Below are 27,677 nucleotides of genomic sequence, written 5' to 3' on the forward strand. Positions count from 1 at the left end.
TGCATGTCCCTTCACTGGCTCCCAATCTTCCATCGTATCCAATTCAAACTACTAATACTGACTTACAAAGCCATCCACAAATTGTCTCCTCCATATATCTCTGAACTAATCTCTCGCTACACTCCAAAACGTAATCTCCGGTCCTCCCAAGATCTCCTTCTATCCTCCTCTCTCATTCGCTCCTCATGCAACCGTCTCCAAGACTTCTCCCGAACATCCCCAGTCTTCTGGAACTCACTGCCTCAACACGTCAGATTATCTACTACACTTGCAAACTTCAAACGGAACCTAAAGACTCATCTGTTCAGAAATGCCTATAACCTTGAATGACCTCACTGCCCCACCACCGTGCGGAGCTGCCGCCCCACCACCGTGCGGAGCTTCCGCCCCACCACCGTGCGGAGCTGCCGCCCCACCACCGTGCGGAGCTGCCGCCCCACCACCGTGCGGAGCTGCCGCCCCACCACCGTGCGGAGCTGCCGCCCCACCTACACCCCACCTACTGTCTCCTCCCCATAATCCTATAGAATGTAAGCCCGCAAGGGCAGGGCCCTCTTCCCTCTGTACTAGTCTGTCTACTGTAACTTGTACATGTATTTTGTATGTAACCCCCTTCTCATGTACAGCACCATGGAATCAATGGTGCTCTATAAATAAATAATAATAATAATAATAATAATAGATAGATAGATAGATAGATAGATAGATAGATAGATGGAGGGATAGATGGAGGGATAGATAGAGGGATAGATAGAGGGAGACCGCAGGACCCTGAGCCGATATAGACTCAGTGCCCACAGTCTAGCCATCGAATCCGGCCGTCACAAGCAGAGCTACAAGCCAAGGGAGGACAGACTGTGCCAACACTGTGACCTGGAGGCCGTGGAGGATGAAACCCACTTCCTGCTACACTGCACCAAGTACTCAGCAGTGAGGGACACTCACTTCAGGAGACTCTCCCATCTCTTCCCGAATTTCAGCTCCATGAAGGAGGAAGAGAAAATATATATCCTGCTGGGGAAAGAAGAGAGCGCAGTGGAGATAGCAGCGCAGTATGTGAGCGAATGCCATAGACTTCCAGAAAGAGAACTATGATAAGTCATGGACTTCCATAGCCCCCCATCCCAGATGTGGCCCCCCAGACCCCACCCTGGATATGCCCCATCCACCGTTACCACAGTCCCCACCCTGGATATGCCCCATCATAAGCCATGGACTTCCATAGCCCCCATCCTAGAAGTGCCCCCACAGTCCCCACCCTGGATGTGCCCCATCCATCCTTCCTACAGTCCCCACCCCCAATCCCCACAGCCCCAGCCCCTAATGTACACTTGCTTTGGCAAAACTAATTTGTATTTGGTCCTGCCAATAAAGCTTATTTGATTTGATTTGATTTGATAGAGGGATAGAGGGATAGCTAGAGGGATAGATAGATAGATAGATGGAGGGATAGATAGATAGATAGATAGAGGGATAGATAGATAGATAGATAGAGGGATAGATAGATAGATAGATAGATAGATAGATAGATAGATAGATAGATAGATAGAGGGATAGATAGATAGAGGGATAGATAGATAGATAGATAGATAGATAGATAGATAGAGGGATAGATAGATAGATAGATAGAGATAGAGGGATAGATAGATAGAGGGATAGAGGGATAGATAGAGGGATAAATAGAGGGATAGATAGAGAAATATATAGAAGGATAGATAGATAGATAGATAGAGGGATAGATAAAAAGAGGGATAGATAGAGGGATAGATAGAGGGATAGATAGAGGGATAGATAGATAGAGGGCTAGATAGATAGATAGATAGATAGAGGGATAGATAGATAGATAGATAGAGGGATAGATAGATAGATAGAGGGATAGATAGATAGATAGAGGGATAGATGGATAGAGGGATAGATAGAGGGATAGATAGATAGATAGAGGGATAGATAGATAGAGGGATAGAGGGATAGATAGATAGATAGATAGATAGATAGAGGGATAGATAGATAGATAGATAGATAGATAGAGGGATAGATAGATAGATAGATAGAGGGATAGATAGAGGGATAGATAGAGGGATAGATAGAGGGATAGATAGAGGGATAGATAGAGGGATAGATAGAGGGATAGATAGAGGGATAGATAGAGGGATAGATAGAGGGATAGATAGAGGGATAGATAGATAGATAGAGGGATAGATAGATAGATAGAGGGATAGATAGAGGGATAGATAGAGGGATAGATAGAGGGATAGATAGAGGGATAGATAGATAGATAGATAGAGGGATAGATAGATAGATAGATAGATAGATAGATAGATAGATAGATAGATAGATAGAGGGATAGATAGATAGAGGGATAGATAGATAGATAGATAGAGATAGATAGAGGGATAGATAGATAGAGGGATAGATAGAGGGATAGATAGATAGAGGGATAGATAGATAGATAGATAGAGGGATAGATAGATAGATAGATAGATAGATAGAGGGATAGATAGATAGAGGGATAGATAGATAGATAGATAGATAGATAGATAGATAGATAGATAGAGGGATAGATAGATAGATAGATAGATAGATAGATAGATAGATAGATAGATAGATAGATAGATAGATAGATAGATAGATAGATAGATGGATAGATAGATAGATAGAGGGATAGATAGATAGATAGAGGGATAGATAGATAGATAGAGGGATAGATAGAGGGATAGATAGAGGGATAGATAGATAGATAGATAGAGGGATAGATAGATAGATAGATAGATAGATAGAGGGATAGATAGATAGAGGGATAGATAGATAGAGGGATAGATAGATAGATAGATAGAGATAGATAGAGGGATAGATAGATAGATAGATAGAGGGATAGATAGAGGAATAGATAGATAGAGGGATAGAGGGATAGATAGATAGATATAGATAGATAGAGGGATAGATAGATAGATAGAGGGATAGATAGAGGGATAGATAGAGGGATAGATAGAGGGATAGATAGATAGAGGGATAGATAGAGGGATAGATAGATAGATAGAGGGATAGATAGATAGATAGAGGGATAGAGGGATAGATAGATAGATAGATAGATAGAGGGATAGATAGATAGAGGGATAGATAGATAGATAGATAGATAGAGGGATAGATAGAGGGATAGATAGATAGAGGGATAGATAGATAGATAGATAGAGGGATAGATAGAGGAATAGATAGATAGAGGGATAGAGGGATAGATAGATAGATATAGATAGATAGAGGGATAGATAGATAGAGGGATAGATAGCTTCAAACAAGCCATAGAGACCCTGAAAAACAAGGCCTGCAAAACCTTTTATGCCATCCGAAGGAAATTGTATCATCTGAAGCCACCAGTGAGGGTCTGGCTAAAAATCTTCGATTCCATCATTGCCCCAATCCTCCTGTACGGCAGCGAAGTCTGGGGCCCTCACACTTACCCAGATTGGTCAAGGTGGGATTCCAGCCCAACAGAAATATTCCACCTGGAATTCTGTAAGCCCCTTCTCCAGGTCCATCGAAGCACCTCCAACAGCGCCTGTCGAGCTGAGCTGGGCAGATTCCCTCTACACCTAGCAGCTCTGAAGAGGTCACTATCATTTCAGGCTCACCTACAGAGCAGCAATCCAAGCTCCCATCACCACAAAGCTCTGATATATATACGTGGGCCAGATGAACCAGGACCCCTGGCACAGCTCTCCCAAACCCAACTGGACAAAATCACCAATCACAGCAGCCTGACAAGAACCAGAATCAGGAAGATGGTAGACGAGGGCCAGGAGAGGTGTCAGTGACTGGAGGACCGACATCAACACCTCACAGAAACTGACCACGTACCAGAGACTACAGAGAGACTACAGACTGGCCCCATATCTGGAGAAACTCCCGGACCCCAGAGACCGCAGGACCCTGAGCCGATATAGACTCAGTGCCCACAGTCTAGCCATCGAATCCGGCCGACACAAGCAGAGCTACAAGCCCAGGGAGGACAGACTGTGCCAACACTGTGACCTGGAGGCCCTGGAGGATGAAACCCACTGCTACACTGCACCAAGTACTCAGCAGTGAGGGACACTCACTTCAGGAGACTCTCCCATCTCTTCCCGGATTTCAGCTCCATGAAGGAGGAAGAGAAAATATATATCCTGCTGGGGGAAGAAGAGAGCGCAGTGGAGATAGCAGCGCGGTATGTGAGCGAATGCCATAGACTTCCAGAAAGAGAACTATGATAAGTCATGGACTTCCATAGCCCCCTATCCCAGATGTGGCCCCCCAATCCCCACCCTGGATATGTCCCATCCACCGTTACCACAGTCCCCACCGTGGATATGCCCCATCATAAGCCATGGACTTCCATAGCCCCCACCCTAGAAGTGCCCCCACAGTCCCCACCCTGGATGTGCCCCATCCATCCTTCCTACAGTCCCCACCCCCCATCCCCACAGCCCCAGCCCCTAATGTACACTTGCTTTGGCAAAACTAATTTGTATTTGGTCCTGCCAATAAAGCTTATTTGATTTGATTTGATAGATAGAGGGATAGATATAGATAGATAGAGGGATAGATAGATAGATAGATAGAGGGATAGATAGATAGAGGGATAGATAGATAGATAGATATAGATAGATAGAGGGATAGAGGGATAGATAGAAAGAGGGATAGATAGATAGAGGGATAGATAGATAGATATAGATAGATAGAGGGATAGATACATAGATAGAGGGATAGATATAGATAGAGGGATAGATAGATAGATAGAGGGATAGATAGATAGACAGAGGGATAGATAGATAGAGGGATAGATAGATGGATGGATGGATAGATATATGGATGGATAGATGGATGGATAGATGGATGGATAGATAGAGGGATAGATAGATAGATATAGATAGATAGAGGGATAGATAGATAGATAGATAGATAGAGGGATAGATAGAGGGATAGATAGATAGATAGATAGAGGGATAGATAGATAGAGGGATAGATAGATAGAGGGATAGATAGAGGGATAGATAGATAGAGGGATAGATAGATAGATAGAGGGATGGATGGATAGATAGATAGAGGAATAGATGGATGGATAGATGGATAGATGGATGGATAGATAGATACAGTCATATGAAAAAGTTTGGGCACCCCTATTAATGATAACCTTTTTTCTTTATAACAATTTGGGTTTTTGCTATTTCAGTGTCATATATCTAATAACTGATGGACTGAGTAATATTTCTGGATTGAAATGAGTTTTTTTGTACTAACAGAAAATGTGCAATCCGCATTTAAACAAAATTTGACCGGTGCAAAAGTATGGGCACCCTTATCAATTTCTTGATTTGAACACTCCTAACTACTTTTTACTGACTTACTAAAGCACTAAATTGGTTCTGTAACCTCATTGAGCTTTGCACTTCATAGGCAGGTGTATCCAATCATGAGAAAAGGTATTTAAGGTGGCCACTTGCAAGTTGTTCTCCTATGTGAATCTCCTATGGAGAGTGGCATCATGGGCTCCTCAAAACAACTCTCAAATGATCTGAAAACAAAGATTATTCAGCATAGTTGTTCAGGGGAAGGTACAAAAAGTTGTCTCAGAGATTTAAACTGTCAGTTTCCACTGTGAGGAACATAGTAAGGAAATGGAAGAACACAGGTACAGTTCTTGTTAAGCCCAGAAGTGGAAGGCCAAGAAAATATCAGAAAGGCAGAGAAGAAGAATGGTGAGAACAGTCAAGGACAATCCACAGACCACCTCCAAAGACCTGCAGCATCATCTTGCTGCAGATGGTGTCACTGTGCATCGGTCAACAATACAGCGCACGTTGCACAAGGAGAAGCTGTATGGGAGAGTGATGCGAAAGAAGCCGTTTCTGCAAGCACGCCACAAACAGAGTCGCCTGAGGTATGCAAAAGCACATTTGGACAAGCCAGTTACATGTTGGAAGAAGGTCCTGTGGACTGATGAAACAAAGACTGAGTTGTTTGGTCATACAAAAAGGCGTTATGCATGGAGGCAAAAAACACGGCATTCCAAGAAAAGCACTTGCTACCCACAGTAAAATTTGGTGGAGGTTCCTGTGAAGATGTAATTTACCCTCTCACTGTATATGCTGTACAGATTCCTATTTCAAGCTGGGTTCATTGTCTTATTTGAACTACTTCTGTGTACATTTCTATTGTTGTAGGTAATCACCCCCTAAAATGCAAGGTTATATCCTCTTGAGGCACTTCCATCCCTGGGAGTAGGGGGAGGTGGGCCTAGAGTCCAACTAGTGTAAACTCTGCTTACCTGGGAGATTCAGTCAGAGTGAGCTGAAACTTGAAGAGAGCAGGAGCCCCAGCCTGGGTGGCTGTGGACACGGACGGAGCTAGGCCTGTGTGGCGTCCAGTGGATTGTGTGGGATTTCTGGGACTCTGAAAAGGACTATTACGTTGTGATCTGGCACTTTGGATTATCGGGAGGTGCCCCGAATCTGTTTTATTTGGACTTGTCGTGTGCTGTTCCAGTGTTCTTGTGAATAAACCTGTTGGATCGTCCCTCGGCCTCGTCCATCCTTTGCTCTGTTGAACACCCCCGTCACAAACTGGTTGGCAGCGCTGGGATCAGAGCAGAAGGAATGGAGGACAACGGCCCATTAACATCTGGAATCAGAACCTCAGAGTACAAGAACTGGACTGTGGTGAGCCTACAAACAATGGCCCGTGAAGTAGGAGTTCGTTTCAAAGGACTCTCCAAGGAGCAGCTGATTGAGGCGCTAGAAGGAGTCTGTTCGCAAAATGACGTGGAGGAAGGATCCTCACAGCAAACGGAAGAAAGACGGCAGCCGGAGGTGAATACCCAAAAAAGTCAATGGGTTGTGTGGTACAAGGAGGAGATGGCACTGCTTGGAGATGAGGCCACCATAGAAGATAAGAGGGAGGCCATGCGTGGAGCTAAAGAGAAGGAGCGCAGGATGGAGGAGATGGCACTGCTGGATAAGGAGCTCGCTGTGGAAGCCGCGAGAGGTTCCAGACAGACTGTAACCCCAGCACCCATCATGAGGGAACTTCCCAGGGTGTCCCGCAAAGACTTTAAGCCGTTTAATGAGGCTGCAGGCGACATTGAGGGCTTCTTCCAGGACTTTGAGCATCAGTGTCGATTAATGGAAGTCCCGGACAGGGAGCGTGTCCGGCATCTGGTTGGGCTCCTAGAGGGGGGAGCTGCTGAAGCCTATAGAGCTATGGACCCTCGGTGGAACTGTGAGTATGCGGATATTAAACAGACTATTCTAGAACATTATGCTGTGACCCCAGACACTTACAGGACTCAGTTCCGTGCTTTAGCCTGTGATGGGGAAGTGTCTTTTAAGATATATGCTCATAGACTCAAACAAATATGTAATCGCTGGCTGGAGGCAGAGGAGGCCTTATCTTGGGGGACCTTCCTGCAGGTCATCCTAAAAGAACAATTCTTTGCCCAGTGCCCCGCTGAGATCCGGGAATGGGTGCGTGAGAGAAAACCAGCGACAGTGGAGGAAGCTGCTGCTCTAGCTGATGAGGTGCTCACTATCAAGCCTCAGTGGAGGGTTCTGTTGGAGGATGGAGAGACGCCTAACAGCTCCACAACACCGGATGCCCCCAGTTATTCTGTCCCCATTGTTCCCCGTTCCGCTAAGCCACCACATGTTGATACCCGTGTTAATGTGCCTCCAGTTGCTTCTACTGCACTTTCTGGAATACGCCGGGGTCCCGGGCATTTGCAGGCCTCATGCCCAGCCAGCCCATGGAGGAATCATCCTCAAACCCCTACAGCACCTTCAGGTGGGAGCCGGCCTCCAAGTTCCCCTACCCCTTAACAAAGAGGATACCTTGGATGGAGGGAGACCCAGCGCAGATGCTATCAATGTGGACAGCCAGGGCATCGGCAAGTCTCCTGCCCAGCTGTTCAAATGAGGACTGATCCTGCACCCAATCGGATTGTTAATTATTTACAGCCCAGTGCCATGGAGGAAGATGTGGCACCGTTATGTGAGGACTGGCCTAGTGACTCAGCCCCCCATGTTGCACCACCAGGAGTTTACGGGGTGCGACCTGCAGTTATGACGACTTCTGCTCATCGAGGTAAGCACTTGCAGGAGGTTGTGCTGGATGGACAGAGACTTGTTGGATTTTGTGACTCGGGTGCTTTCCTCACACTGGCTGATCCCCGAGTGGTTCGGCCTGAGGCAATCCATAGAGGACCTGGGATTGTTATTGAACTAGCTGGTGGACAATGGAGGACTATTCCCACAGCCACTGTGGATCTGAACTTTGGTTTTGGGGTCAGGCGATGTGTGGTTGGGGTGATGGGTGGTCTGCCTGCAGCTGTTCTCCTGGGCAATGATGTGGGAGAGCTACGATGCCAATTCGTGGCTGCATGAAGCCACATGTAAGTAACGCTCTGCCTGGGTGTACTTAACCAGTGACCTGTAGAGGTCCCTAGTACGTACACAAGTTGGGAGGGGGAGGGATTGTGAAGATGTAATTTACCCTCTCACTGTATATGCTGTACAGATTCCTATTTCAAGCTGGGTTCATTGTCTTATTTGAACTACTTCTGTGTACATTTCTATTGTTGTAGGTAATCACCCCCTAAAATGCAAGGTTATATCCTCTTGAGGCACTTCCATCCCTGGGAGTAGGGGGAGGTGGGCCTAGAGTCCAACTAGTGTAAACTCTGCTTACCTGGGAGATTCAGTCAGAGTGAGCTGAAACTTGAAGAGAGCAGGAGCCCCAGCCTGGGTAGCTGTGGACACGGACGGAGCTAGGCCTGTGTGGCGTCCAGTGGATTGTGTGGGATTTCTGGGACTCTGAAAAGGACTATTACGTTGTGATCTGGCACTTTGGATTATCGGGAGGTGCCCCGAATCTGTTTTATTTGGACTTGTCGTGTGCTGTTCCAGTGTTCTTGTGAATAAACCTGTTGGATCGTTCCTCGGCCTCGTCCATCCTTTGCTCTGTTGAACACCCCCGTCACAGTTCCATCATGCTTTGGGGCTGTGTGGCCAATGCCGGCACCGGGAATCTTGTTAAAGTTGAGGGTCGCATGGATTCAACTCAGTATCAGCAGATTCTTGACAATAATGTGCAAGAATCAGTGACGAAGTTGGTTACGCAGAGGATGGATATTTCAGCAAGACAATGATCCAAAACACCGCTCCAAATCTACTCAGGCATTCATGCAGAGGAACAATTACAATGTTCTGGAATGGCCATCCCAGTCCCCAGACCTGAATATCATTGAACATCTGTGGGATGATGTGAAGCGGCTGTCCATGCTCGGCGACCATCAAACTTACCTGAACAGGAATTGTTTTGTAACCAGGAATGGTCAAATCTACCTTCATCCAGGATCCAGGAACTCATTACCAGCTACAGGAAGCGACTACAGGCTGTGATTTCTGCAAAAGGAGGATCTACAAAATATTAATGTCACTTTTATGTTGAGGTGCCCATACTTTTGCACCGGTCAAATTTTGTTTAAATGCGGATTGCACATTTTCTGTTAGTACAATAAACCTCATTCCAATCCAGAAATATTACTCAGTCCATCAGTTATTAGATATATGAAACTGAAATAGCAAAAACCCAAATTGTTATAAAGGAAAAAGGTTATCATTAATAGGGGTGCCCAAACTTTTTCATATGACTGTGGATGGATGGATGGATGGATGGATGGATGGATGGATGGATGGATGGATGGATAGATGGATAGAGGAATAGACAGATTCATACAAAAACCTAATTTAAACAGATTTCTAATGACGCATTTCCTTTAAAGAAATACCATTAGAAAGAATGTCTTATTAGGCAGAAGTGCAGGAAGCCATGCCAGTCTGCTACTATAGATCAAGCTTAAAAAAACACAGTTCCCTAGAACTATGACTTTTTTTATGTTGGAGCAGAAGTTTGTGCTCCAGAGCTGCTCTTCCTACTTTAGGGTTGCAACAATGGAAAGCATACAGCTATTTCGGAGCTACAGAGCTGAATGTTCTGATCACTGCTCTCTATACTTTTCGTTAGTTGCCCCTAGAACATGTTCCCGGCCCCCACTTTCTGAGATTAGGTAATACACACGGCGAACACGCTCCTCCATCCAATAAGGACACACATGGCTGTTCATAGCCAACCTAAGTTTCTATTCATTTAAAGGGAATCTGTCACCAGGTTTTTGCTCCCCCATCTGAGAGCCGCATAATGTAGGGACAGAGACACTGATTCCAGCGATGTGTCACTTACTGAGCTGCTGCAGATCTAGCAGTTATAGAGCTCATGAATATGCTGGACTACCTGCAGCATGCCAAATAGTCCTGTAATGATAATATACTGCTGATTAAACTAATTTTATCAAAACTACAGTGAGCAGCTCAGTAAGTGACACATCGCTGGAATCAGGATCTCTGTCTCTATATTATGCTGCTCTCGGATTAGGTGGCAATAACCTGGTGACAGATTCCCTTTAAATAGACCTATCATTAGATATAAACTGTATACGGTATTAATGCTGCACCCTGAGGCTGATCTCTGATATCTGGAGTTACACAATTGTTTTAGCCATCGCTTGAGAAAAAAAATATATCATATTTGAGTTCATTCTGTACAGAAATCAGATACTTGCTCGGCAGCTGTTTATTACAGAAAAAAATATGCTCTATAAAAATCAATAAAGGCCAAGATGCAACCGAGCGAGGAGAAAATGGTAGTTTGTCTTATTATTGTATCTTCCCCGAAACATCGTGACTTGGCCAAAATATCTTAATGACTAGTACAGGCGGATAAGAGGCAGAGGTCACTTCTCTGCGCGCGGTACTATCCACCCACCACACCGGGGTCGCACCCTGCTGGGGTGCTGGAAAATGGATCTATGACATGTGTTTATCAGTTTATGTAAAGCTTAAAGGGCTGTTCCCGAATCGTACGTTACACCCTAGGATAGTGTTTTACTTGCTGACTTTCGGGTGTCCAAGGACTGGGAGAACGAGCTCCTGAATGGAGCAGAGGTGCACATGCTCGATCGCTATTCATTGTCTATAGGACTGCCAGTAATATAGACAATGAAAGAGGAGGCCTCCACTCTTTAAGACGCGGCTCTGCAGACCCTGGCTCCACTTTCTCTGGATTGCTGGGAGTCCAAGGAGTTGGACCACAGCAATCAGCTAGTTGGGTGGCACGGTGGCTCAGTGGTCAGCAATGCATGGTGGCTCAGTGGTTAGCACTACGGTCTTATGGTGGCTCAGTGGTCAGCACTGCAGTCTTATGGTGGCTCAGTGGTCAGCACTGCAGTCTTGTGGTGGCTCAGTGGTCAGCACTGCAGTCTTATGGTGGCTCAGTGGTCAGCACTGCAGTCTTGTGGTGGCTCAGTGGTTAGCACTGCAGTCTTGCGGTGGCTCAGTGGTTAACACTACAGTCTTGCGGTGGCTCAGTGGTTAGCACTGCAGTCTTGTGGTGTATCAGTGGTCAGCACTGCAGTCTTGTGGTGGTTCAGGGAGTCAGCACTGCAGTCTTGTGGTAGCTCAGTGGTTAGCACTGCAGTCTTGTGGTGTATCAGTGGTCAGCACTGCCGTCTTGTGGTGGTTCAGGGTGTCAGCACTGTAGTCTTGTGGTAGCTCAGTGGTTAGCACTGCAGTCTTGTGGTGGCTCAGGGGTCAGCACTGTAGTCTTGTGGTGGCTCAGTGGTCAGCACCGCAGTCTTGTGGTGGCTCAGTGGTTAGCACTACAGTCTTGTGGTGGCTCAGTGGTTAGCACTAAAGTCTTGTGGTGGCTCAGTGGTTAGCACTACAGTCTTGTGGTGGCTCAGGGGTTAGCACTACAGTCTTGTGGTGGCTCAGTGGTTAGCACTGCAGTCTTGCAGCGCTGGGGTCCTCGGTTCGAATCCCACCAAGGATACCATCTGCAAGGCGTTTGTATGTTCTCCCCGTGTTTGTGTGGGTTTCCTCCGGGTTCTCCGGTTTCCTCCCACACTACAAAGACATACAGATAGGGAATTTAGATTGTGAGCCCCAATGGGGACAGTGTTCCTGATGTATGTAAAGCGCTGCGGACTATGTTAGCGCTATATAAAAATAAAGATTTATGTATTTTTATCCTATGACTAGGCGATAACTTAAGGTTTCGTAAATAACCCTTTGAAGTGAATCTGTCACCAGATTTTTGCTCCCCCATCAGCATAATGTCGAGACTGAGACCCTGATTCCAGCGATGTGTCACTTACTGAGCTGTTTGCCCGTCATTTTGATAAAATCAATGTTTTCCCTGCTGCAGATCTCGCAGTTATACAGATCTCATGAATATGCTGGACTACCTGCAGCACGCCAAGTAGTCCCGTAATGATAATCTCCTGCTGATTACATAGGTTGAAAAAAGACCTAGGTCCATCTAGTTCAAACTTCCTCCACCACTGGGCTGCTTACTGTACTTTTATCAAAACTAAAGTAAACAGCCCAGTAAGTGACATATCACTGGAATCAGGGTCTCTGCCTCTACGTTATGCTGCTCTCAGATTAGGTGGCAAAAAACTGGTGACAGATTCCCTTTAAACATTAGTCAATAAAAATGTCTTTAGGTCTCCGTTACAGGCTACGTTGGCATCTGAGCAGATTTGACGGAACCACACAAAACCTTACGGACCCCTATAGAAGTCAATGGAGTCTGAAGGCATCAGTCATACGGATCCAGTAGATCAGCACAAGTCTGGAGATCAGGCTGGCTCACAGAGGCTCGTATAGTCTAAGGCTATGTGCACACACTGCAGATTTGGAGCAGAAATTTTCTGCACGCTGGGGCAAAAAAATGCATAAAAACTGGATGTGGTTTAGACGCAGTTTTGATGCGTTTTTTTTGGGCCATCAAGAAAATCAATGAATTGAAGTCAATTGGTAAAAAATGCGGCAGATTTTTTCTGCATCAAAATCTGTACCAAAACTGCGCAGAAAAAAAACGCACTGTGTGGACACCAAATGTAAAATCCGGTACACTTTGCTGGCTTCAGATTTTGATGCAGATCTTAAAAAAAACTAAGTCAAAAACTGCGTCAAAAACCGCAGCGTGTGCACAGGGCCTAATCCTGCTCTCGGCTATGTGAGAGGGGCTAGGTCGCACCACATTTTTAGCCTCTGGGTTACACTGATTCACACTACGCAAATATCCTATAAATAAAGAAATATAAAGAACATTTTACTATACAGCAATTTGCTACCAAAGCGCTGTCATATTATAGGCCATCACTATGTCACCGCCTGTGAAATGTGGCCGCAGAGACCCCAGAACAAACGGGTTGTGCCCCCTTTTCTCTGAACAGCCCCGTCACTGACCCTTTGGTTAAAGGAATCGGTCGTGTGAACTGTACCTTAATCACCCTAAGGCCCTGTGCGCACGGTGCAGTTTTTGATGCATTTTTTTGTTGCCCAAATCTGCATGTCTATGAGGCGTCTGAAGTGCTGTGCACACGCTGCTTCTTTTTCCTTGCAGTCTTTGAGAAGCAACACGTCGATTCTTTCTGCGTTTTTTCCCATTGAATATAGTGAAAAAACGTATGGGCAAAAACAGACCCAAAAATGCACGTGTTTTTTTATGCGTTTTTTGCAGAAGAAACAAAACTGCAGCGTGTGGACACAGCCTTTGATGTGTTTTTTGGTGCAGTTTGTTGCCCAAATCTGCATGTCTATCCTCCCCAGCAAAGTCTATGAGAAATCAGAAATGCTGTGCGCACGTTGCGTCTTTTTTTGGCAGTTTTTGGTGCAGAAAAAAGAAGCAGCGTGTCAATTATTGGTCTGGTTTTTTTCCTGTGTTTTTTTTAGCCCTTCCAGCCATTGAATTCACTAAAAAACGCACCAAAAACACATGTGTTTTTCGGCCACAAGGTGCGGTTTTTGGTGCAGAAAATTCAGAGTGTGCACCTACCCTAAGGGCCCGTGCCCATGATCAGTGTTCACAGCGTTTTGGATGTAGCATGCTTCAGCTTTCCGAGGCCGCAGCATGTCAATTTTTTGCTGCGGAGTTGCAAGCGTGCTCCATAGGCAGAACACAGACGAGAGACCTCAGTGCCCCGAGTCCTAATGGTGGGCACAAGCAGCTGTGGTCTCCTGCGGAGGAGACTTGGTGACCCGCCTTGTCCAGGACCTAGTGAGTCCTGATCGTGGGCACAAGCAGCTGTGGTCTCCTGTGGAGGAGACTCAGGGACCCGCCGCGTCCAGGACCTAGTGAGTCCCGATCGTGGGCACAAGCAGCTGTGGTCTCCTGTGGAGGAGACTTGGTGACCCGCCGCGTCCAGGACCTAGTGAGTCCTGATCGTGGACACAAGCAGCTGTGGTCTCCTGCGGAGGAGACACAGGGACCCGCTGCGTCCAGGACCTAGTGAGTCCTGATCGTGGGCACAAGCAGCTGTGGTCTCCTGCGGAGGAAACTTGGTGACCCGCCGCGTCCAGGACCTAGTGAGGTCTGATCGTGGGCACAAGCAGCTGTGGTCTCCTGCGGAGGAGACTTGGTGACCCGCCTTGTCCAGGACCTAGTGAGTCCCAATCGTGGGCACAAGCAGCTGTGGTCTCCTGAGGAGGAGACTCGGGGACCCGCCGCGTCCAGGACCTAGTGAGTCCCGATCATGGGCACAAGCAGCTGTGGTCTCCTGCGGAGGAGACTCGGGGACCCGCCTCGTCCAGGACCTAATGAGTCCTGGTCATGGGCACAAGCAGCTGTGGTCTCCTGCGGAGGAGACTTGGTGACCCGCCGCATCCAGGACCTAGTGAGTCCTGATCGTGGGCACAAGCAGCTGTGGTCTCCTGCGGAGGAGACTTGGTGACCCGCCGCGTCCAGGACCTTGTGAGTCCTGATCGTGGGCACAAGCAGCTGTGGTCTCCTGCAGAGGAGACTCAGGGACCCGCCGCGTCCAGGACCTAGTGAGTCCTGATCGTGGGCACAAGCAGCTGTGGTCTCCTGCGGAGGAGACTCGGGGACCTGCCGCGTCCAGGACCTAGTGAGTCCTTATCATGGGCACAAGCAGCTGTGGTCTCCTGCGGAGGAGACTCAGGGACCCGCCACGTCCAGGACCTAGTGAGTCCTTATCATGGGCACGTACCCTAAAGGTTACCGGGGGGGAGGGGATATACAGTATATCAAAGAATGATAAAGAAGTTCTTACAGCAAACAGTCTCAGCACATTGGCCACCATGATGGAGACTGAACTGGCAGAAGCTCCGATAACTCCGACAACCCTCTCCGGACGGCTGAGGATGGCGGGTTCTCCGTTGGAACAGCGAATGTCGGAGGTGTCCTTCTGGATCAGGGCTTGTACAAAGGTTAGCGATTGCTCCAGAGCGTAGGTGTCCCGAGAGCACGTGTCTAAAATCCGCGCCCCGAGGGTCAAATTAGGAAGGAGTTCGGGATCCCCGTTGATCTGATCCAACGCATATAACAAAGCTTCCATCCGATGAACCCCGGCTTCTTTCTTGATCTCTCCGCATGGCACTCCGGCAGGTCCCTTCGCATGGACCGGAAACAGACCCCCCAAAGTAATGTCCCCGTCTATCTTAATTGAGTGAGGCTGAGTATTCTGCTGGGCCTCAACTCCCCTCTGCAAGAGGAAGAAGAAGAAAAGTGCTGTGGGCGACGGCGGCGGACCCATGTCTTCCGGAGATCCCCTCCAAGGAGGACTGAAGATCCTGTTGTCTCTTTCATTCAGGCTATGTCCCCAAAAAATAAAACGGAGCTGAAAAAGAAAGAAGAAAAATGAAGAAAGTCCGAACATTCACAAAACAAGTGCTAAATTATAAGCTGGGCTCTACGGGGGATAGCGTAACACCTGTAGGGGGATGAAGGGAGGACACGGATATGGGAAAGAAATGGAGGAAAAATGTGAAAATGAATGTATCCGAACGTCACAGGGATTAGAAAGAGGGGGTCGAGGGAGCCGTGGAGCCAGTGACAGGGCGCCCCAGGCCATCTCCGCATCTATTCTTTAAATCCTATTTATATCTAAGAGAACCCACAGACCGCACGGCTTTCCGACTCAGCCGACATCCAGTAACAAAAATGTACATCTCCTAGAGAAGAGCGACACTAAACACATTCACCGTCAAAGCAACGCGATAAAGGGCATATGTAGCCCCTGACCAGGCCGCCAATGTGACACAGGACATCTATAGCCCCTGATAGGTACGGCAATGTGATAGAGGACATATACAGCCCCGTCACATCTTCACAATGTCACTGCAGAGCTGGAGTGCTCATTGCTGGCGTCCGGTACAGATGTAGCAGAGCCGAACAAAACCATGAAGCGGACTCTAAATGATGATCGTAAAAGTCGTCCAATCACTATAGTGGACACCGACTTCACATGAACAGCCACCAGAATGGGGGGATTAGGGACATGGGGGGTCTCAGTGGTTGCACCAAAAAAATGCAATTGTTCGAACTATTGAGGTTCCAAGAGAAAATCCAAAAAAAGGTTTAACTAATTATGAATATGTAAAAGTGGTCCGGAGCGGTGGCCGAGGGGTTCCCTCCAGTTATCTGCACCCCGGCCCTCCTCACAGAGCAAGGGTTTGGTGGTGCACTATTAGGTGTAAGGGGGTTGGTGGGGTACTATTAGGTGTAAGGGGGTTGGTGGTGCAGTATTAGGTGTAAGGGGGTTGGTGGTGCACTATTAGGTGTAAGGGGGTTGGTGGTGCACTATTAGGTGTAATGGGGCTGGTGGTGCACCATTAGGTGTAAGGGGGCTGGTGGTGCACCATTAGGTGTAAGGGGGCTGGTGGTGCAGTATTAGGTGTAAGGGGGCTGGTGGTGCACCATTAGGTGTAAGGGGGCTGGTGGTGCACCATTAGGTGTAAGGGGGCTGGTGGTGCAGTATTAGGTGTAAGGGGGTTGGTGGGGTACTATTAGGTGTGATGGGGCTGGTGGTGCACCATTAGGTGTAAGGGGGCTGGTTGTGCACCATTAGGTGTAAGGGGGCTGGTGGTGCACCATTAGGTGTAATGGGGCTGGTGGTGCACCATTAGGTGTAAGGGGGTTGGTGGGGCACTATTAGGTGTAATGGGGCTGGTGGTGCACCATTAGGTGTAATGGGGCTGGTGGTGCAGTATTAGGTGTAAGGGGGCTGGTGGTGCAGTATTAGGTGTAAGGGGGCTGGTGGTGCAGCATTAGGTGTAAGGGGGCTGGTGGTGCAGTATTAGGTGTAAGGGGGCTGGTGGTGCAGTATTAGGTGTAAGGGGGCTGGTGGTGCAGCATTAGGTGTAAGGGGGCTGGTGGTGCAGTATTAGGTGTAAGGGGGCTGGTGGTGCAGCATTAGGTGTAAGGGGGCTGGTGGTGCAGTATTAGGTGTAAGGGGGCTGGTGGTGCAGTATTAGGTGTAAGGGGGCTGGTGGTGCAGTATTAGGTGTAAGGGGGCTGGTGGTGCAGTATTAGGTGTAAGGGGGCTGGTGGTGCAGCATTAGGTGTAAGGGGGCTGGTGGTGCACCATTAGGTGTAAGGGGGCTGGTGGTGCACCATTAGGTGTAAGGGGGCTGGTGGTGCAGTATTAGGTGTAAGGGGGCTGGTGGTGCAGCATTAGGTGTAAGGGGGCTGGTGGTGCACCATTAGGTGTAAGGGGGCTGGTGGTGCACCATTAGGTGTAAGGGGGCTGGTTGTGCACCATTAGGTGTAAGGGGGCTGGTGGTGCACCATTAGGTGTAATGGGGCTGGTGGTGCACCATTAGGTGTAAGGGGGTTGGTGGGGCACTATTAGGTGTAATGGGGCTGGTGGTGCACCATTAGGTGTAATGGGGCTGGTGGTGCAGTATTAGGTGTAAGGGGGCTGGTGGTGCAGTATTAGGTGTAAGGGGGCTGGTGGTGCAGCATTAGGTGTAAGGGGGCTGGTGGTGCAGTATTAGGTGTAAGGGGGCTGGTGGTGCAGTATTAGGTGTAAGGGGGCTGGTGGTGCAGCATTAGGTGTAAGGGGGCTGGTGGTGCAGTATTAGGTGTAAGGGGGCTGGTGGTGCAGCATTAGGTGTAAGGGGGCTGGTGGTGCAGTATTAGGTGTAAGGGGGCTGGTGGTGCAGTATTAGGTGTAAGGGGGCTGGTGGTGCAGTATTAGGTGTAAGGGGGCTGGTGGTGCAGTATTAGGTGTAAGGGGGCTGGTGGTGCAGCATTAGGTGTAAGGGGGCTGGTGGTGCACCATTAGGTGTAAGGGGGCTGGTGGTGCACCATTAGGTGTAAGGGGGCTGGTGGTGCAGTATTAGGTGTAAGGGGGCTGGTGGTGCAGCATTAGGTGTAAGGGGGCTGGTGGTGCACCATTAGGTATAAGGGGGCTGGTGGTGCAGTATTAGGTGTAAGGGGGCTGGTGGTGCAGCATTAGGTGTAAGGGGGCTGGTGGTGCACCATTAGGTGTAAGGGGGCTGGTGGTGCACCATTAGGTGTAATGGGGCTGGTGGTGCACCATTAGGTGTAAGGGGGCTGGTGGTGCAGCATTAGGTGTAAGGGGGCTGGTGGCGCACCAATAGGTGCAAGGGGGTTGGTGGGGCACTATTAGGTGTAAGGAGGTTGTTGGTGCACCATTAGGTACCAGGGGGTTGGTGGTGCGCCATTAGGTGTAAGGGGGCTGGTGGTGCGCCATTAGGTATAAGGGGGCTGGTGGTGCACCATTAGGTGTAAGGGGGCTGGTTGTGCACCATTAGGTGTAAGGGGGTTGGTGGTGCAGTATTAGGTGTAAGGGGGCTGGTGGTGCACCATTAGGTGTAAGGGGGCTGGTGGTGCACCATTAGGTGTAAGGGGGTTGGTGGGGCACTATTAGGTGTAATGGGGCTGGTGGTGCACCATTAGGTGTAAGGGGGCTGGTGGTGCACCATTAGGTGTAAGGGGGCTGGTGGTGCACCATTAGGTGTAAGGGGGCTGGTGGTGCACCATTAGGTGTAAGGGGGTTGGTGGGGCACTATTAGGTGTAATGGGGCTGGTGGTGCACCATTAGGTGTAAGGGGGCTGGTGGTGCACCATTAGGTGTAAGGGGGCTGGTGGTGCAGCATTAGGTGTAAGGGAGCTGGTGGTGCACCATTAGGTGTAATGGGGCTGGTGGTGCACCATTAGGTGTAAGGGGGCTGGTGGTGCACCATTAGGTGTAAGGGGGCTGGTGGTGCACCATTAGGTGTAAGGGGGCTGGTGGTGCACCATTAGGTGTAAGGGGGCTGGTGGCGCACCAATAGGTGCAAGGGGGTTGGTGGGGCACTATTAGGTGTAAGGAGGTTGTTGGTGCACCATTAGGTACCAGGGGGTTGGTGGTGCGCCATTAGGTGTAAGGGGGCTGGTGGTGCGCCATTAGGTATAAGGGGGCTGGTGGTGCACCATTAGGTGTAAGGGGGCTGGTTGTGCACCATTAGGTGTAAGGGGGCTGGTGGTGCACCATTAGGTGTAAGGTGGTTGGTGGTGCACCATTAGGTGAAAGGGGGTTCTATGGTGCACCATTAGGTGTAAGGGGGTTGGTGGTGCACCATTAGGTGTAAGGGGGCTGGTGGTGCACCATTAGGTATAAGGGGGTTCTATGGTGCACCAGTAGGTGTAAGGGGGTTGGTGGTGCACCATTATGTGTAAGGGGGCTGGTGGCGCACCATTAGGTATAAGGGGGTTCTATGGTGCACCAATAGGTGTAAGGGGGTTGGTGGTGCACCATTAGGTGTAAGGGGGCTGGTGGTGCACCAATAGGTGCAAGGGGGTTGGTGGGGCACTATTAGGTGTAAGGAGGTTGTTGGTGCACCATTAGGTACCAGGGGGTTGGTGGTGCGCCATTAGGTGTAAGGGGGCTGGTGGTGCGCCATTAGGTATAAGGGGGCTGGTGGTGCACCATTAGGTGTAAGGGGGCTGGTTGTGCACCATTAGGTGTAAGGGGGCTGGTGGTGCACCATTAGGTGTAAGGTGGTTGGTGGTGCACCATTAGGTGAAAGGGGGTTCTATGGTGCACCATTAGGTGTAAGGGGGTTGGTGGTGCACCATTAGGTGTAAGGGGGCTGGTGGTGCACCATTAGGTATAAGGGGGTTCTATGGTGCACCAGTAGGTGTAAGGGGGTTGGTGGTGCACCATTATGTGTAAGGGGGCTGGTGGCGCACCATTAGGTATAAGGGGGTTCTATGGTGCACCAATAGGTGTAAGGGGGTTGGTGGTGCACCATTAGGTGTAAGGGGGCTGGTGGTGCACCAATAGGTGCAAGGGGGTTGGTGGGGCACTATTAGGTGTAAGGAGGTTGTTGGTGCACCATTAGGTACCAGGGGGTTGGTGGTGCGCCATTAGGTATAAGGGGGTTGGTGGTGTACCATTAGGTATAAGGGGGTTGGTGGTGTACCATTAGGTATAAGGGGGTTGGTGGTGTACCATTAGGTATAAGGGTGTTGGTGGTGTACCATTAGGTATAAGGGGGTTGGTGGTGTACCATTAGGTATAAGGGGGTTGGTGGTGTACCATTAGGTATAAGGGGGCTGGTGGTGCACCATTAGGAGTCTTGTTCAACTTGATATCATCCGCCACAAATAACTGAACGACTGCCCGGCTGTCAAAAAAACTATAATAGTATAACGGATGTCGGACCAGATATAGTGGATTAAGACGACATGTGTTTAGGAACGTCAGAAGAATTATAACTGGATAGATGATCTTTAAAAAAAAAAAAAAAAAAAGAAACAAACCAGAGCATTTATAATTCCTAATCTGTGACTCTGGTATTCCAACATTATTTGTGGCGGTCAGGCTTTAAAGGGGTTAATGAGGCTATTTTGACCAGGATACAATGCATTAAACTGGGACACAGACAAACAATACTAAATACAACCGCAGCTTGTTAATGGTTTCCAAAAAAGATCAACTTAAAATACCGTGCACCGTGCAAAATACATAATGCCAATCACCAGCAAGACCCCAAAACACACAGCTAGGGCGTAACAATATTTTTCACCTTATCCCAGGGGTATTAAATAACCCCCGTCACAATCAGGGATGATATCTGCAAACACGGATGTAATTTTTGCAACAATTTTTTTTTTTAATTTTCCAACATTTATTTTTGCACAATGTCCTTGCTCCGATCTAGGAAAGGAAAATCTAATGATATATTTACAATAATAGATATTTATAAATACGTTATATTTAGATATTATTTATATATATTATTATTGTTATTATTTATATATATTTAGATATTATTTATATATATATATATATATATATATATATTATTATTATTTATATATATATATTATTATTATTTATATATATATTTAGATATTATTTATATATATATTATTATTTATATATATTTAGATATTATTTATATATATATTATTATTATTATTTATATATATATTTAGATATTATTTATATATATATATTATATTATTATTTATATATATTTAGATATTATTTATATATATATATATATATATATATATATTATTATTTATATATATATTTAGATATTATTTATATATATTATATTATTATTATTTATATAAATATATTTAGATATTATTGGGCATCAATTTGATTGTGTGTTACATATCTGCAGTATATGTAGCGATCTATATCACATATACACACACAACATGTATCGGAGTTACTTACGGGAGTTGTTGGAAAGTTTCGGGAAACTTTGTGAGAAGTAGTCAGCGCCTCCTCCTCCTCCTGATTAACCACTTTATACAGATAGTCCCATTACTTGCATGGGTTAATGTAACCCTTTACAGTCCGCCGCTCTCGCAACGTCTGGCTCCTTCTATGAATGTCTCTTTTTTTTGCCTGTCTCATCCCTGTGCCCCTCTCTTTGCCCGTCTCATCCCTGTGCTCAGCGTCCCCCTTCTTGGTGTCTGTCATTCATCCGAGTGGTGCCGACACTGGGCTGCGGATGTGAGTGCACACTCTCCCCCGCCCCCCCCCCTTTTTTCCCTCTGAGGTCACTTTACGATTTGAGTGGCACTAAATCCTTTAAAAGCTGCACAGATTTACCATGGGCAAAAGCTGCTGTTCTTCCATTATATTCCAGCCTGGAGCACCGGCGCGGATGACAGCAAAAGGGTGGGGGCTGCACGGGAAAGCACGAAACGAGGAGGAGGAAACGCCCTCAGGTAGAGAGGACACAGGTGACGTTAAAAAAAGCCAAAAACTTGTATATTGAAGAGTCAGGGGGGGTTGCAATGATCTGAGAAACGATGGTGTCAAGGAAGAAGTAGAGAACCTCTAGGTAATATGTAGGGATTAGAATGGGTGCGCTGGGAAACATATGGTGCAATGCATAGAAAGAGGGGGCTCAAATACAGGGGAAAGAAAATAGGAATACCAGGACAAACGAGGTGTAATAATGCAAAAAAGGGGCATGAAGCTATGGGGTAGAAGAAGGAGAAGGAGTGCATTAAGACAAGTGAGGAGTAGTAAATGTAAAGGAGGGACTCCAGGACAAGTGACCAGAAAGGAATGGACGTAAGAACAAGTGAGGGTATAATGAGGAAGGAGATCTAGAGCAGGTGAATAGAAAGGGTCAAACACTAGAAAATGCGAGAAAGAAGCTCTAGAACAGGTGAATAGAAAGGGGCAGACACAAGAACAAGTGAGGAAGGATCTCTAGAACAGGTGACCAGAAAAGGCCAAACACTAGAACAAGCGAGGAAGGAGCTCTAGAACAGGTGACCAGAAAAGGCCAAACACTAGAACAAGCGAGGAAGGAGCTGTAGAACAGGGGAATAGAGAGGAACAGACACTAGAACAAGTGAGGAAGGAGCTCTAGAACAGGTGAATAGAAAGGGGCAGACACTAGAACAAGTGAGGAAGGAGCTCTAGAACAGGTGACCAGAAAAGGCCAAACACTAGAACAAGCGAGGAAGGAGCTGTAGAACAGGGGAATAGAGAGGAACAGACACTAGAACAAGTGAGGAAGGAGCTCTAGAACAGGTGAATAGAAAGGGGCAGACACTAGAACAAGTGAGGAAGGAGCTCTAGAACAGGTTAATAGAAAGGGGCAGACACTAGAACAAGTGAGGAAGGAGCTCTAGAACAGGTGAATAGAAAGGGACAGAGATTAGAAAAAGTGAGGAAGGAGCTCTAGAACAGGTGAACAGATGAACAGAAAGGGACAGACACTAGAACAAGTGAGGAAGGAGCTCTAGAACAGGGGAATAGAAAGGGGCAGACAGAAGAACAAGCGAGGAAGGAGCTCTAGAACAGGGGAATAGAAAGGGGTAGACACAAGAACAAGTGAGGAAGGAGCTCTAGAACAGGGGAATAGAAAGGGTCAAACACTAGAAAATGCGAGAAAGAAGCTCTAGAACAGGTGACCAGAAAGGGGCAGACACTAGAACAAGTGAGGAAGGAGCTCTAGAACAGGTGAACAGATGAACAGAAAGGGACAGACACTAGAACAAGCGAGGAAGGAGCTCTAGAACAGGGGAATAGAAAGGGGCAGACACAAGAACAAGTGAGGAAGGAGCTCTAGAACAGGTGAACAGAAAAGGACAGACACTAGAACAAGTGAGGTACAGTGAATAGAGAAAGGGGCGCACCAGAAGAGGTAAGATATTGGGATGAAATTGGAGGGCCCTAGGTTACTACCAGGAGCTCTGCAGCAGATAAGGTCATATGGATGTTAAGGCATCTGGTCATAGTATAGGTAAAGCATAGTAATAAAGAGAAATGAAGACTGGGGAGTACAAATCCATATTTTAGAAAATACCTTATTTCTTGAGATGAAGGGCTTTTGGCCTCATTACCGCCATGTAGCACGCGGCTGCGGACACTTCTGTGCCTTGAGACGTCTGAAATAAAGACTTAATAACAAACATTCATGAGGTGTCTTGTCCGGGGGACGGGCGAGGGGTTCATGGGTTCTTATCGGAGGCAGTGAGGCAGTGATAACAGCCCCGATGAGGGGCCAGAATTAATAGGCTGTGCGCAGCCCCCGGCCCTGGCCGCGCAGACCCCGCGCTGAGTGGCTTCTTATTGTGTGGAATAAATGAGCCTGCAAAGAGCCAGAATAAGAAGCTACATAATGACATAAAAAGCAGCCCCCAGGGCAGGGTCCGCACGGGGACAGGCGAGGGGACGCAGCAGGCTAGCTACAGCGATAGCGCAGACAGTGCAAACACATGTGCAAGGGCTGGATATAGGTCAGCAACAAGAACCGCGCACAGAGAAATATACAGCAGCTTGGGTACAGCGCCGAGTGTGGGCACATTAGTGGGTGCAGGTACAGTGCTGAGTGTGGGCACATTAGTGGGTGCAGGTACAGTGCTGAGTGTGGGCACATTAGTGGGGGCAGGTACAGTGCTGAGTGTGGTCACATTAGTGGGTGCAGGTACAGTGCTGAGTGTGGGCACATTAGTGGGTGCAGGTACAGTGCTGAGTGTGGGCACATTAGTGGGGGCAGGTACAGTGCTGAGTGTGGGCACATTAGTGGGTGCAGGTACAGTGCTGAGTGTGGGCACATTAGTGGGGGCAGGTACAGTGCTGAGTGTGGGAACATTAGTGGGTGCAGGTACAGTGCTGAGTGTGGGAACATTAGTGGGTGCAGGTACAGTGCTGAGTGTGGGAACATTAGTGGGTGCAGGTACAGTGCTGAGTGTGGGCACATTAGTGGGTGCAGGTACAGTGCTGAGTGTGGGCACATTAGTGGGTGCAGGTACAGTGCTGAGTGTGGGCACATTAGTGTGTGCAGGTACAGTGCTGAGTGTGGGCACATTAGTGGGTGCAGGTACAGCGCTGAGTGTGGGAACATTAGTGGGGGCAGGTACAGTGCTGAGTGTGGGCACATTAGTGGGTGCAGGTACAGCGCTGAGTGTGGGAACATTAGTGTGTGCAGGTACAGTGCTGAGTGTGGGAACATTAGTGGGTGCAGGTACAGCGCTGAGTGTGGGAACATTAGTGGGGGCAGGTACAGTGCTGAGTGTGGGCACATTAGTGGGTGCAGGTACAGTGCTGAGTGTGGGCACATTAGTGTGTGCAGGTACAGCGCTGAGTGTGGGAACATTAGTGGGGGCAGGTACAGTGCTGAGTGTGGGAACATTAGTGGGGGCAGGTACAGTGCTGAGTGTGGGAACATTAGTGGGTGCAGGTACAGCGCTGAGTGTGGGAACATTAGTGGGGGCAGGTACAGTGCTGAGTGTGGGCACATTAGTGGGGGCAGGTACAGTGCTGAGTGTGGGCACATTAGTGGGGGCAGGTGCAGTGCTGAGTGTGGGCACATTAGTGGGTGCAGGTACAGTGCTGAGTGTGGTTACATTAGTGGGGGCAGGTACAGTGCTGAGTGTGGGCACATTAGTGGGTGCAGGTACAGTGCTGAGTGTGGGCACATTAGTGGGGGCAGGTACAGCGCTGAGTGTGGGCACATTAGTGGGTGCAGGTGCAGTGCTTAGTGTGGGCACATTAGTGGGTGCAGGTACAGTGCTGAGTGTGGGCACATTAGTGGGGGCAGGTGCAGTGCTGAGTGTGGGCACATTAGTGGGGGCAGGTACAGTGCTGACTGTGGGCACATTAGTGGGGGCAGGTATAGTGCCGAGTGTGGGCACATTAGTGGGTGCAGGTACAGTGCTGAGTGTGGGCACATTAGTGGGGGCAGGTGCAGTGCTGAGTGTGGGAACATTAGTGGGGGCAGGTGCAGTGCTGAGTGTGGGCACATTAGTGGGTGCAGGTACAGTGCTGAGTGTGGGCACATTAGTGGGTGCAGGTACAGTGCTGAGTGTGGGCACATTAGTGGGTGCAGGTACAGTGCTGAGTGTGGGCACATTAGTGGGTGCAGGTGCAGTGCTGAGTGTGGGCACATTAGTGGGGGCAGGTGCAGTGCTGAGTGTGGGAACATTAGTGGGGGCAGGTGCAGTGCTGAGTGTGGGCACATTAGTGGGTGCAGGTACAGTGCTGAGTGTGGGCACATTAGTGGGTGCAGGTACAGCGCTGAGTGTGGGCACATTAGTGGGTGCAGGTACAGCGCTGAGTGTGGGCACATTAGTGGGTGCAGGTGCAGTGCTTAGTGTGGGCACATTAGTGGGTGCAGGTACAGTGCTGAGTGTGGGCACATTAGTGGGGGCAGGTGCAGTGCTGAGTGTGGGCACATTAGTGGGTGCAGGTATAGTGCCGAGTGTGGGCACATTAGTGGGTGCAGGTACAGTGCTGAGTGTGGGCACATTAGTGGGGGCAGGTGCAGTGCTGAGTGTGGGAACATTAGTGGGGGCAGGTGCAGTGCTGAGTGTGGGCACATTAGTGGGGGCAGGTATAGTGCCGAGTGTGTGCACATTAGTGGGGGCAGGTGCAGTGCTGAGTGTGGGAACATTAGTGGGGGCAGGTGCAGTGCTGAGTGTGGGCACATTAGTGGGGGCAGGTACAGTGCTGAGTGTGGGCACATTAGTGGGTGCAGGTGCAGTGCTGAGTGTGGGAACATTAGTGGGGGCAGGTGCAGTGCTGAGTGTGGGCACATTAGTGGGGGCAGGTACAGTGCTGAGTGTGGGCACATTAGTGGGTGCAGGTGCAGTGCTGAGTGTGGGAACATTAGTGGGGGCAGGTATAGTGCCGAGTGTGTGCACATTAGTGGGTGCAGGTATAGTGCCGAGTGTGGGCACATTAGTGGGTGCAGGTACAGTGCTGAGTGTGGGCACATTAGTGGGTGCAGGTACAGTGCTGAGTGTGGGAACATTAGTGGGGGCAGGTGCAGTGCTGAGTGTGGGCACATTAGTGGGTGCAGGTATAGTGCCGAGTGTGGGAACATTAGTGGGTGCAGGTACAGTGCTGAGTGTGGGCACATTAGTGGGTGCAGGTACAGTGCTGAGTGTGGGCACATTAGTGGGTGCAGGTACAGTGCTGAGTGTGGGCACATTAGTGGGTTCAGGTACAGTGCTGAGTGTGGGCACATTAGTGGGGGCAGGTACAGTGCTGAGTGTGGGAACATTAGTGGGTGCAGGAACAGTGCTGAGTGTGGGCACATTAGTGGGTGCAGGTACAGTGCTGAGTGTGGGCACATTAGTGGGTGCAGGTACAGTGCTGAGTGTGGGCACATTAGTGGGTGCAGATACAGTGCTGAGTGTGGGCACATTACTGGGTACAGGTACAGTGCTGAGTGTGGGCACATTAGTGGGGGCAGGTACAGTGCTGAGTGTGGGAACATTAGTAGGTACAGGTACAGTGCTGAGTGTGGGCACATTAGTGGGGGCAGGTACAGCGCTGAGTGTGGGCACATTAGTGGGGGCAGGTACAGCGCTGAGTGTGGGCACATTAGTGGGGGCAGGTACAGTGCTGAGTGTGGGCACGTTAGTGGGTGCAGGTACAGTGCTGAGTGTGGGCACATTAGTGGGGGCAGGTACAGTTCTGAGTGTGGTTACATTAGTGGGTGCAGGTGCAGTGCTGAGTGTGGGCACATTAGTGGGGGCAGGTGCAGTGCTGAGTGTGGGAACATTAGTGGGGGCAGGTGCAGTGCTGAGTGTGGGCACATTAGTGGGGGCAGGTACAGTGCTGAGTGTGGGAACATTAGTGGGGGCAGGTGCAGTGCTGAGTGTGGGCACATTAGTGGGTGCAGGTATAGTGCCGAGTGTGTGCACATTAGTGGGTGCAGATACAGTGCTGAGTGTGGGCACATTAGTGGGTGCAGGTACAGTGCTGAGTGTGGGCACATTAGTGGGGGCAGGTACAGTGCTGAGTGTGGGCACATTAGTGGGTGCAGGTACAGTGCTGAGTG

At 48.7% G+C, this 27,677-nt stretch overlaps 1 protein-coding gene across 1 annotated transcript in view; it reads right to left on the minus strand.

Annotated features, from left to right (window-relative positions):
* Positions 1-21,795, minus strand: part of LOC142251603 (metabotropic glutamate receptor 6-like) — an 82,873-nt gene extending 61,078 nt beyond the window's left edge. Inside the window, exons 1-2 of the mRNA XM_075324563.1 lie at positions 21,596-21,795; positions 15,164-15,730 (exon numbers count right to left, since the gene is read on the minus strand). Of these exons, the coding sequence (XP_075180678.1) occupies positions 15,164-15,646 (483 nt within the window). The 5' untranslated portion in view covers positions 15,647-15,730; positions 21,596-21,795. The remainder of the gene's footprint in view (positions 1-15,163; positions 15,731-21,595) is intronic.
* Between the last annotated feature and the right edge of the window lie 5,882 nt (positions 21,796-27,677).

This window comes from Anomaloglossus baeobatrachus, chromosome 9, assembly GCF_048569485.1.
Source record: "Anomaloglossus baeobatrachus isolate aAnoBae1 chromosome 9, aAnoBae1.hap1, whole genome shotgun sequence".
Classification (NCBI taxonomy): Eukaryota; Metazoa; Chordata; class Amphibia; order Anura; family Aromobatidae; genus Anomaloglossus; species Anomaloglossus baeobatrachus.